Raw genomic sequence first — 17,010 nt, 5'->3', positions numbered from 1 at the left:
AATCATTATATTTATGTAAGAAAAAGAATGATATTATTCACATGATACTAAAAGTAAAATATATATATTTATACAAGAAGAAAAAGAAACATTATATTTATACAAGAAAAAAGAATGATATTATTCACATGATATTAAAAGTAAAATATATATATATATATTTATACAATAAAAAAAGCTGAATATTGCTAAATAGTGTGAAATGATCTCATCTTCTTCATTTTTTGGTCACATCTAACGTCTTAACATGATTTGTTATTGAATGGTAGAGTATGAATGTGGATAAAGCTTAGTTGGCGTTTATCCTGATATTCTGTGATTTCTCATTCTCAAGTAGAGAAGAGAAGAGTAAGTCATGTGTCAAAATGACAGGAGGTCCTAGTTCATAAGGTGAACTTGGACGGAACAGACTAACCTCGGGTGACAGCTGTTGAGGGCATCCCAGCTATTACATCACCCGAGTGCAAAAACGTCGTAGCTATACAGAATTCATACAGTCCAGACAGTCAGAGTCAAGTGATCGGTCATTGTATGTTTTGACTTGAAATTTCGGATGAAAATGTATGATTGAATGGTTGTATGATTGCCTCATTGATGTACATCAAATTTATGTGAAATATATGTTTTATTAATTAATTAAATTACATAAACTTACCCTATTTTTTGTCTTGTATGTATTGTTCGTTCAGTTGGATTTGTCCTGTTGCAATGATCATCCTATGGATGTGAGCAGAAGAGGAAGAGATGCTGGAAGAAGCTCTGGAAGAAGTGGAAGTGAAGGCCGAACCTTAGGACCGCTCGGTTATTATCTCTGCTTCTATTTTGTAGAACCATTCGGTATAGATGATTTTGGAAACCGTTCGGTCTAGGCTGTATATTGTAATAGATTAAATTCTGAAGTTATTTTTTTGCAAGGCCGTTCGACCATACTCATACTTTCTTTTCTTTGTAAAACTGAGCTGTAATATTATTAATATGTGATTTTCTTTTATATGGTTTTACATTGTATTTTGGGATGTTACAGATATAATATTGGCTTGACATCTAAATAACTTTTTTAAAATTAAAAAGATAAAAATATATAAAAATAAAAAATAAATAAATAGAAAATAACAAAAGAAATAATAAATTGAAAGGTGACATATCATGTTCCCGGTTAATTGTTTATTAAAAAAATTAAATTAATGAAAATTGAAATTTCATTAAAAAAATTAAAACTATATTAAATTTGAATTAAAAAATAAATTAGTATTTATACGTTTTGAAAGTTATGCTATTAAAATTATTGTCACTTTCTAATTGATTATATTTCATTCTATCTTCAATATTTAGTGTATGTTTGTTTCCACTCCTCTAGTGTTTAGGGGCGTAGATCTAGGGGAGCTACACTTCTTCTTTTCTGACGGGGAAAATAAGATGATTTATACTTTTCGTATCCCTTCACATGATGGGAAGAATGGAAAGACTCTTAAGGCCACCGGTTCAAACTACATTTACAAATATAGGTTTCTTTTATGAATTTATGTAGGTAATATATTATAGGCTTAAATACTTATTCGTCTCTATGTTAAGAGATGATCTGTTTAATATGCTGTTTTAAAAATGAAGACATTGGATCCCTATATTATGAAAAATATATGAATAAGGTTCACAAAGAAAGAACAAGTTTAACAGATCATTAAAGAAAAAGTTGAACAAGAGAAAAAAAAAAGTTGGACAGCAGAAGAGAGAAGAGAAAAAGTACGGTCACATCACCATGGACTTAACGCCGTTACTTTCAACGTCAACTTAACAAACATGACCTTATTCATACATTTTTCATAACACAGGGACCCAATATCTTTATTTTTAAAACCCTAAACAGAAATTCACCTCTTAACATGAGGACGAAACAAGCATTTAAGCTATATTATAAAAAGAATACATCTCAAACCAATTCATTTCCCAATTTTCGAATCTATCCTTTCTCTCTCTTTCCCAATCCAATTCAATTTTCAATAATAATATTAATTATAATTACATTTTATTTTAAATTATTTTTATAACCAAAGATAAAGTAATTTTTATAAATTTTCTTTCATTTCTAATCACTTTTCTCTCAATTTAAACAACTTCAATTATATCACATTTTCCTTTCAAATCCATTCTTCCAAATACCTCATCAAATACAAATCATTTTGTTCCTTCTTATGACTATTATAAAGCATGTTGAACCGTCTAAGTATATTACTTTAAAATCACTCAACAAGCCAAAACGATTCCATTACAAAGCCCGCAAACATATTCTTAACAAAATAGAACAATGGATTAGTGCAGACGCAACGAACACGAAACAAACATTACGATAAAGCTTTCTGCAAAAGAAACACTAACACAAATCTGAAAATTGCACTATTATTTCAATTTTGCAAGCACGATTCACTTGGTTGTAACTGTGACGTTAAGTTACACCATTGTACTCTATGTTACTGTCCACAGAACGTTCAACATCAAAAAGCCTCTCAACAAAACCTCATCACATGACAGATCACCAAAACTCTCACTGCCATTAACAAATGGTAGGATCTAAGAAACAGTACAACTACTGTTGGCTAGACCTCTAGACTGATATCACCAAACGAGTAAATCAATTAGTGTAACAGATTTATTTGATGTCTTAAGACAGATTTGTTGCGTTAAACATTGAAAAAATAACTACATTAATCATAAACAGTTGTAATAGAATTATGTATTGTGAAAAAGATACAGCAGTTGTGTATAAAAAAATAAGGTGGTTGTCCACCAAATCCAAAAGACTAATCTGGCAATGGTAGGGCACAGCAGACCCAAATCTAATCAAACTAAGGACCCATGCCAAGTCTTCGACTCGCAAGTTCACACCTTGTGTCAGCAAATCCAACTCTTGAGTTGACCAAGTCAAACTCCATCCACACGTTCTGCTGATGATGGTGCCCAATCACATAAGCCTCAATTCCCAACAAATCTGAATTCCCAAACGTGAAACAATACACATCTTTTCCCTTTCCCACGTCATCACCCACTCGATACAATAGCCTCTCCCCGGACACACCCATCTCCGCCCCCTCGAACACCATTGTCACGGCGGGCACCGTCGGCACAACACCCCCTCTAACCCGAAAACACAAATCCATCGCCCCTTCAAACACAAAATTTGGATCCTCCAAAAGGGTCAGCACCCCTTTCGTCTGTTCCAAAAACTCGTTCTTTAGAGCAGTGTAAACCGACCCGAGAAGGAAAGTGAACTGGGTACCCGAATCCACCATTGTCTGTCCTGCCCCGGTGTGGTCCGGCGCGAAAATTGACTTGGGCACCTGCAATGGTTTTGAACCGACCCGAATACCCATCAAACGAACCGTGTACGCGACCCGGTCGAAGTAGGGTAATGGGGTATTCATCTTCACCAGTGGCGTGTACTTCAAAGGACCCAACCACGTGAGTTTCGCATCGCCGAAGAGTAAAACGCCGGAGGAATCATGGCCGGAGATGCAGTACGAGAATTTCGGAAACCCCATTTGCGTCACAAACGAGAGCGACCCGCGGTTCATACCCATCAACCCGGTTGTCTTGGAGTCTTCCTTGGTGTTGGAGCTGAACCCGGAGTCCATGCACCCGAAAATAATACCCGGTTGACCCGAACCAGAGAAGAAGAACGTGTCGGTGGCGAGGTTCCCCTCTATGGAGGTGGCGTCAGCGTAGGAGACGGTGGCGTGGCAGAGCTTTCTCGGGTCGCAGGAAACGGGTATGGGGAAATCTCGGGTCCGGGTGGTGCAAACGTTTGAGGTGCAGGGTGTAGGGGTGTAGGAGGAAGAGAGTTGTGGGTTGAAGATAGAGTCAATGTTTTGGTTTTTCTTGCAGTGGAGCCAGGAGAGTTCGCTGCCTGTGTCGAGGACCATGGTAACGGTCTGTGGGGGCGTGCCTACGGTGAGTGAAACGGTTAAGGTGACGTTGTGGTGGAAAGATAGCTTACGTGAAGAAGGAGTTGGGACAGAAACAAAGCCATGTGGGAGTGTCTGGGATATTAGAGGCAATATGAGAGGGGGTTGGGGTGAAGAAGTGGTTGTTTGGATTTTGAGAAAAACAGTATAAATGGTAATTATAAGAGGAGGAAGACGGAGGAGGATGATTTTGGAGGCCATGTTGTGTTGTGTGTATTGATTTGCTTTACCTTAAATTGGAGGCCTCAAACTTTAATGGAAATATTGGGGAGAGAGAGAAAGGTTAAGGGTGTGTGTCCTTTGAGACAGTCACTATGTTGTGTGGTGGGAAAGTGTTATAGACACATGATATCTCTACTCTTGAAATTGTCCTATGTAGTTGGATTCAACTTTGAACTCTGTCATGTCATGACATGCAGCTGAATGTGTACAACTCTCACTTTGGCCGTCTTCAACACGTGTTGTCTACATTCTATTGCCATGCTTTAGAGTAAAGCATATCTTTTGGTCATAATATTCAGCTCTTGTAAGCACCGAAGCTGGTTGATTATTTCTCTTTTTGACATGATTAATTTGAAAGGTGGGGCAGAGAAAAATAAGGAAAAAGTTAGATGCTAGGAAGGTTTTTTCAGGAAAAAGGTTTCACTTTAGAAGGTATAATCAGACATAAAGCGCAGAGTTTTAAGAAAACCAGGAAGAGAAAAGGTTGAGCTTTGAGATAATGAAGTGGGGTATTTGTTGTCTCTTGCCTCTCTGAAAACTTAATGTGTATTTGCATGTAGATTGAGACACCTATTAGACTAAGGCGTGTTGATTTGTGAGGGTGATGCAGTTAGGTGGACTACATGTTCTATAATTTACTGGTTTTTGTCATTTCAGAACAATATGTTGTCCAACTTGATTTGGACTTTCCTTTGATTGGTTGAGAAATAGGGTCTTACTTGTAGGAGTAGAGTTGGTGATAATTTACTGATATTAGCAATTTTTTATGTGTTCAGTAAGATTTGGTTACACAGTTGTCTCCAGTAATGAACCATTGAATTGATTTCTTCGAGAAAAGGCTAAGTTGAATTTTGGTTTACTAGTGTTTTGATGTGAGGTTGAGAAGGCGAAACTTTAATATTTGACTAAACAGATATCATTAGTTATAATTTTAATGACCACACCGACTTTTCCCTTTTATTGGGACTATGAACGTTTCATATTTTCCAGACATCACCTCGTTAAAATTTCTGAACTTAAATCTAGATGTGTGTTTCTATTTCAATAACTACAACTCCAGAAGTTATGTTATAGATCTTATAAAACTTATCTTCAAGAGTTATTAGAGGATATTATTGTATTTTGTATTCAACTGCTACATCAAACTTAAGATTAAAATAAGTTGAAGTATGATTTCAGTCTTCACCTTATATATAAAATTAGATTTTTGATTTTGTTTGTCTTCAATGTTTCAATGTCGATATATGTTGTTTGTCAAACTTTAAAAATAAGTGAATGTAATTTTTTTTATTTTTTTTTACATAATAAAAGTATTTTAAATTATATTTGAATTATTTATGTAATTTTGATATATTCTAATTTAAATATTAATAAAAAACGTTAATATTATTAAGTTAAAAGAATAATATTTATTTACTTTTAAAATTTAAAAATCTAAGTGTCAAAATTTTATAAAAGAATGATTTTCAATATTTCATATAAATTTAAAAACTAAAATTATATTTAACCCTTAAATAAATATACATATTAGTTTTAAAAATTTATAAAATTTACATTATAATCAAACTTACTTACGTTTTAATGTAAATATAACTTTTCACAATTCTTTTATAACTTTTGGGACACATTTGAAATTATCTTATGTACAAGATGTTAAAATGAAATTTCTTACCAGACTAATGTTTTAAATTTTAACTATAAATATGATCAAATAACATCAAAACTTAATTGTTTTCTATTTGTTACTTATTTAATTTAACTTCATCCAACTATTAATAAATAACTTAATTTGGTTATTTATTTTTAAATATACCCTATATTTCCTTTTTAAGCTATGGAATCCAATTCAATCATTTATTAGTTGTCAGACAAAATTGAATATAAGAGTAAAGGAAAAATTTAATTAAGCTAACACAAAAATATCGAGGCAAAAACTGAAATTGTAATTTTCTTCAATGAATAAGAGATTTAAATAGAAAATTTTTAACTTTTTTTAAAGAAACATATCAATATTTTTTACTTTAAAGCATTTAAGTTTGTGAGTTAAAGGCCTTAGTTATATTTTTTTTAATCTAAATTATGGCCATGAAAAGATTGATACTTAAGTGTATGAGTTGAATATGGTATGATCAAAATAATGACTTCAGTATTGTATTTTTTTTGCAAGAAGAGTTTAATTGCGTGAGATGTGATCCTTATTTTATCCACTTCACACTACATTTACCCCTCTCTTTTTTCATTCACTTTAATCATTATTGTCTTTCTATTTTCTACACACAAGAGTCAGAATAGTTTCTAATTTCAATCAGAGATTAAAGTAACCTTTGATGTGAGTTGTTGAACTCAAAACATCACTATAAAAAAATACTTTTTATTTCCCAAAATCATGCAATTTGGTTGGCACTCCTACTCTTGTAATGTAATAATTAAATTAAAATTGTGTTGCAGGGGCAATTGATATTAAGATTTATGCCAATTATAAATAAAATTATTATCCGAATGAGAATTGGATATTTATAAAAAAAACTTGCTTATATAATAATTTATTTTTACGGAGAACTGAAAATGTTTTTTTACTAAATTATTTGAATAAGAAATTTTAAAATTTTATAAAATGTTACTTACATATAAAAATCTTAAATTTTATTTAAAATGTGAGAATTTTAAATAATTTCATATTGTTTTATATTTATTTATTATTTTTCTGTTTTTAGTCCAAGCATGGCTGATTCAACCATACTCAAGTTATCATTTACTTGATTTTGGGTGAGATACTTAAACTAAACATGTTTAACTGATAGATTTATGCACCATTCATAGTTTCACAAAACAATAGTCTAAAAATAATTGGATCAAACACATAAGATAGAGAATTTGAATGGTATTTTATATTAACCATTTAATATTTTGTTATGTAATTTGATCTTTTTGTAATTTGTAGTTAGGTATAAACAAATTATTTGGATTTGGTTACATTTAGACCTTTTATTTATAGGACATTGAAACTATTATGAACTATATAATTAATCATTTTAAATAATTTTATGCATGTGCAAATATTTGTAGGTATGGGTAGCAAGGTTTGTATAACATGTGTGTTGGTCTAAATGAGTGAGCTCGTCTTCTTATTTATTGATATTGTTGGATTATTTTTCATGGTTAAGATTGTTAATACAAATTTGAAATTTAATAAAGAATTAAATTATTTTATCCAAATAAAATTCTAAAAAAATATAATATTTTGAATTTGTATGTATTAAAATTTCTTAAAATTGAAAGATTTCCAGTTAATTTTTTTATATAAATTTAAAATGATAAAATTATTTATCTTTGTGTTAATCTTCTAACTTTCGAGCTGCCGAATCACTTATCAAATTTTTTTAACCATATAGTTATAATATTTTATCATTAATAGAAAAAAAAAACTTATTCATTTCACTAGTGAATATGGTCAATGATAATATTTTAAAAAGAAAAGAATACAATATTTTAATATTTCTATTGGAGTGCTAATATCATACCGTCTTTTAACTAAAAATTTTCAACATTAATTAACACATCTCGTTTTCAACTCATCCTTACTAAAGTTTAAAATAATTTTTTTATGATGTTAATAATTACTATCAGATTATCAAATATTTATTAACTTTATATAATTATAGAATAAACTAAAAAAATTAACCAATCATAATTGTTGTTAAAAAGTAAATTATAGTTACTTCTATCATCATAATGAATATCCAATCATAAATAATATATATTTATATAAAAAAACATATATTACGTTTATATTAAAATGAGTTAAAACAAAAAATCTAAGATGCCAATTGGTTACAGGAATTGCAAATATGATCATAGTATAATCAATACAAATTATAGGCATTAATGATCATCTTTTCAATTAAAATTATGGCCATAAAAAACTCATTGTATTTTATGATTTAAATATAGGGAATGAAGTTAAATTTTTATATTAGTTCTAAAAGTTATTCCATAAAGATTCATCTACCACAATTTTCAAACACACCCTACACTATAAGACTAATATTAGGGACCATTCAAACAATAAAATTTCAATTAGAGCAATAATTTCATTTGAAATTTGCACATAATAGTGTCACAAACCAATCAAACTCGACGAATTTGAGTGCTAACTAATTTGTTTTTTCTAGTAACCCTGGCCCAAGGATTTGGTATTTATATTCCAATACCACTCGCTTTATGTCATTCAATTAATTAAAACTATAGGAAAAATTGACCTCAGTTTTAGTTATTGGTCAAATTAATATGTTAACATCTTGTCTGTTTTCATACGTGGTTTTGTCTTCATAGAGAAGAACGGGCAAGACGTGTTACATAACACTTATTTAATAATGTAATTAGGATATTTTAATGTTTTGGAGCAATTATAAATTATTCTCTTAGGTGTTGTTTTTATGATAGTCACGATATTATTAATTATAAATTTAGATATTGGTTATAGTTTTAGGTTTTCATCTCATTGTAAAAATGTGGTTTTGTGATAATCAAATAATTAGATCTTTTTAGAAACTTATTATGTGTTGTAATAGATTTATATTCTCTGTATATTTTAGGGTAAAGGTCTCTGGGGGCAGATCCAGATTGAAACCCCACGACAGAAAACCTAATTAAAAGTGTAATTTGTGAACTATATCTTCAACAAGAACTGCTTAGAAAGATTATTATCAACAAACCCTACCATAGAATTTTAAGTTGGAATTCAATACTAAATGGATAAAAGGTTGAAAAGAATAGGTTATCATCATGCCTAGTTTTCTTGTCACTTCGGCGGAGAAATACAAATATTTATACTATGAATAGAAAGTTATTATGTTGATATTTGAAAACTTAATATAAATTTTATTTTTCATAATTTTTATATATTACAATCATTTAATTTATTAATTTTTAATATATAAAATACTCTGTGTAACTTTATATTTTGAACCTTATATTTTTTCTGTAAAAATTAAATCTGAAAAATATGGCACTCGAGAGTAGAGAACACAAGAAAATTATTATGCAATGGGGGTTCTTAATTGGAATGCAAACACGTGAATCTTAGATGAAAAAACAAAACAAAGGAATAACAATGAAGAAATTTAATAAAAGAAAAAAAAAGAGAGATAGTGATGCACGTGTACATTTGTGAACAACAATTTTTTTTATACAAAACAAAAATGCTAAAAAAAGGTAAACATGGTTTTAATCATGATTATCACTAAGACATTTTGGTTTCTGTGTGAGAGATGAATAAAAAAAATCACTGTATTATTAAAACTATAAATGTGACTGTTGAGAACTTATTTTTTCGTAAACGATATATTATTTGTTATTTGGTAAAAAAAATATTTAAAATAATTCAATGAAAAAGACATAACTTTGAGATAGTTTTGTTTTTAGAAAAAGTATAAGAAGATGTAACAAGAAGAAATATCTAATTTATAATTAGTTCAACTTTTAAATGATGTGAGACTATTGGATATATTAGAGCATAAATTTCTTACTCGAGGTCTTTGAGAAATAATAATTCAATTTTAATAGAGAGCTTTAGGAAATTAATGGTTCGTCTTTAGAACCTCATCTTTTTGTCCTTCGATGGATGTCAATATTCCGATCTTAAATTCGTCGACTGTTATTAAATTCTTAAAAACTATAATAAGTTTTAAAGGTCTTTTTATGGATTGTGGGATGTTTAATATGGTGAAGAATTTGATTGTTGAGCTTTAATTTTCATCTATCTGTATTTCTTAATTTTTCATCATAGGTATTTTTGTCTATATATGTGATGTATTTTTATCGTGACTTTGGTGTGATTTTCACTATGTTTTTCTATTTGTTTTCTTTATAAAATCTTGATGTTATATCAATGAGGTATAAAATGAGCTTATAGGAAAATTCACTTAAAAAAGGACACTGAAATTTCACAAGTTGTGAAATTTCAAACATTGGTCAAGATGAGAAAACTATACAAGTTTAAAAAGTCAACTTATATCGACATTCAACTCGGGCATTATTATCTTAACATTTAGTCCAAGCCGAATCGGCTTGATTATGAGTCCAAACTAGCTTGAATTGACCATCGGTCAAATCCAAAAGTCAAAGTTGATTAGGCATTAACCAATGGTCAAGTAAAATAGATTCGAGGCGAAAGTTACTCGAGTCATCTAGGTTGAAGGTTGAGTCATATTGATCTGTCGTCGATTTGACATAAGTTGAAAGTCTAGTCAATTATGCATAAATTGAAGGGCAATCTGATTTAACATAAATCGAAAGTCGAGCCGAGTCTGTCCAGGCAAAGTCAAGCCGAGCTAGCCAAGGCCAAAGGTAGTGCTGAGTCGATCAAGGCCGAAGGTGGAGTCGAGTTTGTTAGAATATAGACAAAAAGTCTCATATCGAATAAAAACAAGAGATGAACATGACTTTATATAAATAATTAATTTTCTTTACCTTACACTGAAGTTATTGAACTCTCTAAACGTCAAAACCTTTGCTTAGAGCTCGAGGAATCATATAAACACCTATAGAACACAAAAAAAAATGATCAAAAAGAGTCATTAAAACCTCTAATTAAGAAAGAACTAAGAAAAATAAGTAGATAACACATGCGATAAGATAATTCCTGTGCATGATCTCAACTAAGCATTTCCTGATCATCAAATAGATGATCAATGAATTAGATTGTTTTAGAAAGAAGGGGAAGAGAATCTGAAAAAAAAGTTGTAGAGATTTGTATTTTAAATAATGAAACGAGTTAAAATTTTTTTATTTATATTATTAAATTATTTTAAAATTAAAATACTTGATTTTATTATTTTAAAACATCTATTAATTCTAATACTTAAATTTATAGGTTCTGTATAAATACATAAAATAAATATATTTTTGTTGGATTGACTAGTTACATGCTCAAGAGAAACATTTTTTTTATTGGGCTATTGGATATGTTTTCATTATATATAAAACATAAACGAAACTAATTTTTATTATGAATCTTGACAAAGTAAAATAATTAAAGATGAAATAAAAATGATGGTTTGCTTAACTTTAAATAAAATTTAAAAATAAGAGGTGTAAAAGAAAAATAAATTAAATCTCCTATTCTTTTGATAATATTACGGGTTTATTTCATAGTTCATACTTTAATATCATTCTATAAATTGTAAATACAAGATTGACAAGAAGTCCAGTCAATAAAACAAATAAAGGAAAAAAAAAATGAACAAATCATAATACATATATGTGTACTTTTAATTATGTTTTAAATATTTTCATATAAAAGAGTATATGTATATATGACGAGGGAATTCACCCATCCCTTAAGTCTTGTTCACAATGGGAAGCAAACATGGAAAAGATAACACTTTATCCCCTGTCTTTTGTCCTTTATACCATAAACTTGCAAAAGTTGTTATGAATTTAGCATCATAATAACTAACAAACGTAAGAAAGAGACACAGCATATACCTTTTTTATAAGTAGAGAACATAAACCTGTGAGTCTTGGTTGGTGTCATTTGTTTTTTTCAATTAATTGTTAGTTTCTATTAATAAAGGAATTAAATTTATAAATTTTTTCACATTTTTTTCAAGTTTTTTTAAATTAACTATATTTCTCAAATGTTAATAATGGAAGTTAAATTAACATTTTTTTAATTTTTTATTTTAATTTTTATCATTATATCAATCTTATACTTTCGAACTAATTTGAAACGAGCAAAGCAACTCCAATGAATAGTTTTTAATCTTTGGTTTCTTTTTCTTTTGTTTTTCCTTCTAATGAAACATGGCTGATTGCTTTAAGCACAAAAATATTTTAGTATTATGTAACAGCTCACATACAACTCATAATTGGTGAATGTTGTATGATTTTGATGTTTATAATTCGGAAAATGAGGATTCTATAGAAATAAATAGTATAATAATATGATATAAATGATCTATATAACCAATAGGAATAAGGTCTTCCTTGCTTAAAGCATCAAAATCACCTTGGTGGCATGCATAAGATCCCTTTCCAATTTTCAAATTTTCTTGAATACAGGTAAAAGACATGTGTAGAAATTATTGGCACTTGAATGGCGTGCACAAAAAAATAAGTATCCACTATCCATCCAGCACTGCACGTGCAATTATTTTCCTTACTTACAATTAGGTCAGTATGACATGTAAATTTTTAAATTTATCACTATCATTATCAAATTAGTATTTTCTTTACATAATCTATTATAATTTGTGTATAGCATAAATCAAATTTAAGGATAGGGTGATAGTTGAACTTTCTTTGTATGTTTAGAATGACCATGTTTAGTACTTTAGTATCACTTTGTAATGCTTAGAAAATTTCTCTATCAATAATGTGTTGGTACAAAATATTGAAACACATATTAGATCCATTTTTCTAGAACCACTAATCTAATCTAATATCTAAAAAAACATTTTCAAAACATTGTCAATAATTATCGATATTTGTTTTCAAATTTTCATCCACGTCTTCGATTTTAGATTCCAAAAACATATCAAATTCGTCAAAATCAAGAAGAAGTGTATAAAATAAAATAATAATGACGTGATTGAAAAGAAAAAGACTTTACAAACCTAACAGGAGAAAAACACAATTATTTTATCAATTTTAATATTTATATTCTTTCTTAATAATTTTTAAGATATATTATTTAATGTTGACAACATTATTATTGTTATTGTTATTAACGTAAACACTTTTTTATTGTTATTATTATTAGCGTAAACACATTTTCATGTCAATATCTTCCATTTTTTTAATATTTATATTATATTATAAGTCAATAATATATATAAATTGATTAAGTTAATATATAAGAAACCATGAAAATGATAAAAAATAATTAAATATTAATGATAGAGACTATAAATATAATAAATACAAATATAACAAAGAAACAAGAGAGAATAAAACAACTATTTTATACAAAATATTTTAAAATAGTAATTGATTATAAAAAATCAGTTAACAATTATATTTTTTTTTAAAACCAGCTTAAAGTTAATGATTATACTATAAAGAATATAGTAGAAATAAAAATTGTATATACAAAAGGAGATATCGTATTATTTATATATGTAGGTATATATTATTATTATATATTTTTGTTAAGGGTTGTGCCCGAAGATACCTAAATTATAAAAAAATTTCACAAGTTCTCACTATATCAACTTGCAGCCATAGAAAAAATACAAGCAGTTCTTCAACACAATAATTTTGAAATAGATATTTCCTGTTTTATTTTTCATCTTTCAATTTTTATTTTTTATTTACAACCATCATTTAAAAATTAGGAGATTGTATAACCGATCTCTCAACTTAAATAACGGTTTGAATTGTTTAGATAAATAATAAGAGGAATGTGCGACTGGGAAACTTTAGATTTTTTGTTATTAAAAAAGTAAGAAGGTAAATAGCTTTCTGTGAGTTGGCAATGCTACTTTCATGATAATTGGTAGATGTCCATGCTCAAAATACAGAGCCAGAGCCAACTCCTCGATGATCCAAAACAGTAAGAATTCAGATATTAGATAGAAAAGCAGAATATTAATATGACCTTAAAATTTGTACCAAATAGCCTAATAGATTCATGAGCATTGTTAACTTTAATGGTAGCAAGTTGTGCATGATACAAAATTGCCATGAATCACATTCAAAGTTTCCCCATCTGAGTTAGAACTGCCTTGTCCTTTTTACTCCCCAATCACGAGTTAGTTTCACCCAGAATTGTCATGAAAAGAATTCAAGAATATGTCTTGCTACTTTAACTGAACCACAATTGCAGTGTGGAGCTAGAATTTTAGAACATAAAAAATTTGAAAAAACTGCTAGCTGATCATTAAAACAGAAGTAAAGCAGAAGAGACAAAAACAATCAATTCCACACAAACGATTCTTTTATGTTTTGTAGAAGAGAAAAAGTGATGTAGCTGACCATTAATCTAAGCAAGTTATCATCAATTCAAGACAGGAGTATGCTGAAGATTAAAAGCCAATGACAATTAGGGACACAATGAACAAGGAATTTGAAGGACCATAGACGAGAAAGAAAGATAAAAGCATGAAAAAAAAAACATTAGAAGGTGCTTCAATTCATTATCAAAGTAAAACGAAGTTCAAGATCATGCATCATCATCATGATATCATTTCCCCTCACCCCAAAAATTCCAAAGATACACAAACACTTGACAGCCACATAGCCCCTACTTCAGTCTCGTTCCTTCATGGGTTTAACTTTCAACAATTGCTGTGACTCCCTGTCCCTATGCCCTATTGTTAACATAACAGTTCCCCATCAAAGAAAATGTGAGAATCAATCACTAGACTCCATGATTGCATTGAATCCTTGAGGACTCTCAACCAATATCATTATGTACACTTTGACAATGATAAAGGGGATTCCAGAGAAAAAAAGTTGAGAGCTTTTATATACTCTAACTTACCTTCTTCTCCTCCTTTACTACTACCATGCTCTCATCCCACTGTTTACATCCATAGACCAAGTCCTACGCGATCGCGGAGAAGGATCCATACTAGAACGAGATGAACTCGCTCTCATAGACTCTCTACTAGAAGCAGAACGCTGTGTAGTACTAGAACCACTACTTCCAACCCCACCTCTGAAGCAACCAAACAAATTGCGGAAAAACCTGTTCAATCCCCCACTCTCTCTCCCTCTGTTCCCTCTAGAAGACCATGAAATCCTCCTAGGCTCACCTCCATTGTTAAACCCTCCATCCATTTCAGTATAAACCACAGGAAGCTCCCTCTCAGCACCTCTTCTCCCACCGGAAAATCTCCCAACAGCAAACCCTCCACCGGGCAACCTCCAAATCGTCAACCCCACATTCTCTTCCTCGTTCAAGCCAACATTTTGTGGTGGATTTGAATTTGCATTTGAATTTGCGTTTGAGGAATCCGCAGGTAACTCGTGGCGACAAACAGGACAAGAATTGTGGAGAGCGAGCCATGGTAAGATGCATTCAGGGTGATATATATGCTTACACGGCATTTCCCTCACCGCGGTACCTAATTCAAAAGCTTCTTTGCACACCGCACAGTGTGATTCCATGGTTAAGTGAGTGTTATCAATTTCGATGGTTGGTAAGGAATCTATGGCTGCTTTTGACGCAGGAGGGTGCTCATACCTTCCAATACCGTTGATCTCAATCTGAGACAGTTGCTCCAGAAGCCTATCGAATCCAGATCCGAGTAGAAACTCTGACATGCTCGGAGGCAAGGGACTCAGGCCAGAACCGGCACCATCGTCGTAGAAGAGCTCAAAGCCTCGACTTTCCTCCTCGCTGGTAGCGGAGGTGGCAGCTGCGCTGCCGCGGAGGACGATAACGGGGTTGAAGGGGGAGCGGTCACCACCGTTGCGGCGGGTGCGGCGCAGGAAGGGACGGGCAGCGTTGTCGGAGGCAGGGCGCTGGCCGATCATGTACATGGCGGCAGCAGGGAAGCGACGACGGCGAGGGTCGAGGAGGACTGAGCGCGGCGGGTGTTCGATTTCTTCGATGAATCCGCCGTCGCAGTCGGGACAGACCACGGCATCCTGGCGAAAAACGCGGACGAATCGGCTGCACCGGTAGCACCAGTACGAGGATGTCCCAGAAGACATCATCGTGAAGTAGATCTCGAAGGAACCGACGGATCCGCAAACAGGATTCAAATTTTTTGACCAGATTCTCGTGGAAAAACACCTATAAGAAAAGGAAGAAAAGGAGGGCAAAACAAAGATAAGATGAAAGGAGTTAAAGACTGTGAGGGATGGTTCATGTGTCTATGTGGGAGTTTCCATGGAAGAGAGAGAGGGAGGCAGGGAGCGACGGCAAGGTCATGTGTCGCGTGGAACAAAGATAACAGCGAAACCGCGTAGTCATGTCTTAGCGTGTCACCAACCACGTGGCCGATTGTGGTTGGATGCAACCCAAACGGCACCGTCTTGATGATGAAACCTTGTTAATAAGCTGAATGAGCCGTTTTGGGACTTTGTTTTCAACTTTACTCTTTCTTTCTCTGTCTTAACGTGGACACATTCTAATCATTCCTTTCCATCCTTAAAAAAATACTACACACTTTTTTGTTCAAATCAAACTTAACATTTCTAGATTTTCTTCCTTTCTTCTATATTTATATAATATACAGATTTTGTTATTATGTTTTACTTTAATTTAATTAATTGATTACTCGTTCAATACATGCTTATCTTTTACATTTTAGATAAGAAGTAAATACTTAGTTATTTTTAGGAAAGTCAAATACAAATCTTTTGTTTGTGGCTGTGTAATGGATGATAGTTACAAAGGACAAAAAATATCTTACTTAAATATCAATCTATGACATTATTACTAAATATTTTTAAATTAATTTGATGGGCTAATCTTATTGCTTAAGTCACTTATTAAACTTAATGTTATGTTATTGCAAGTAAACATAAATCATCACTTGAATAATCAATTAGATGTTAAAATATTACATCTAGAAAACAGCGACGCGATATCTTATATACATAAAATATTTCTTCGAACATAAATTATATATTATTTTGTGTTATATATTTTAAATATTCTTTATAAATAACTTGAGACAGATATATTTTTATATCAAAAGGGTATAAGAAAACATCAATATAATTTATAGCTTCGAGAGGATAAACAGATGTTATTTCTCTTATTTTATTATTAAATTAATTCGTTAAATTATGTAAAAAATATAGCATACATTAAAAGAACTCAACAATTTATGAGTAAAAGTCAATTAAGCCAAAATAATTTAATAGTTTTTAA

General features: G+C 30.9%; 2 protein-coding genes across 2 annotated transcripts; both read right to left on the bottom strand.

Annotated features, from left to right (window-relative positions):
- Positions 1–2,701: 2,701 nt before the first annotated feature.
- LOC108327935 (aspartic proteinase PCS1) lies at positions 2,702–4,892 on the bottom strand. The gene has a single exon (XM_017561673.2). It carries the CDS (start codon positions 4,155–4,157, stop codon positions 2,841–2,843), a length of 1,317 nt encoding a protein of 438 aa, XP_017417162.1. The 5' UTR covers positions 4,158–4,892; the 3' UTR covers positions 2,702–2,840.
- A 9,391-nt stretch (positions 4,893–14,283) lies between these two features.
- On the bottom strand, positions 14,284–16,181 carry LOC108326815 (probable E3 ubiquitin-protein ligase RHC2A). Its single transcript, XM_017560388.2, has one exon. It carries the CDS (start codon positions 15,843–15,845, stop codon positions 14,685–14,687), a length of 1,161 nt encoding a protein of 386 aa, XP_017415877.1. The 5' UTR covers positions 15,846–16,181; the 3' UTR covers positions 14,284–14,684.
- Positions 16,182–17,010: the final 829 nt, after the last annotated feature.

The sequence above is a fragment of the Vigna angularis genome, chromosome 2 (genome assembly GCF_016808095.1).
Source record: "Vigna angularis cultivar LongXiaoDou No.4 chromosome 2, ASM1680809v1, whole genome shotgun sequence".
NCBI lineage: Eukaryota > Viridiplantae > Streptophyta > Magnoliopsida > Fabales > Fabaceae > Vigna > Vigna angularis.
This window is presented reverse-complemented; position numbering and strand designations above follow the sequence as displayed.

Bases quoted from the DNA above. Each gene is read 5' to 3' on its own strand.
- LOC108327935 (XM_017561673.2), bottom strand. From the start codon at position 4,157: ATGGCCTCCAAAATCATCCTCCTCCGTCTTCCTCCTCTTATAATTACC.
- LOC108326815 (XM_017560388.2), bottom strand. From the start codon at position 15,845: ATGATGTCTTCTGGGACATCCTCGTACTGGTGCTACCGGTGCAGCCGA.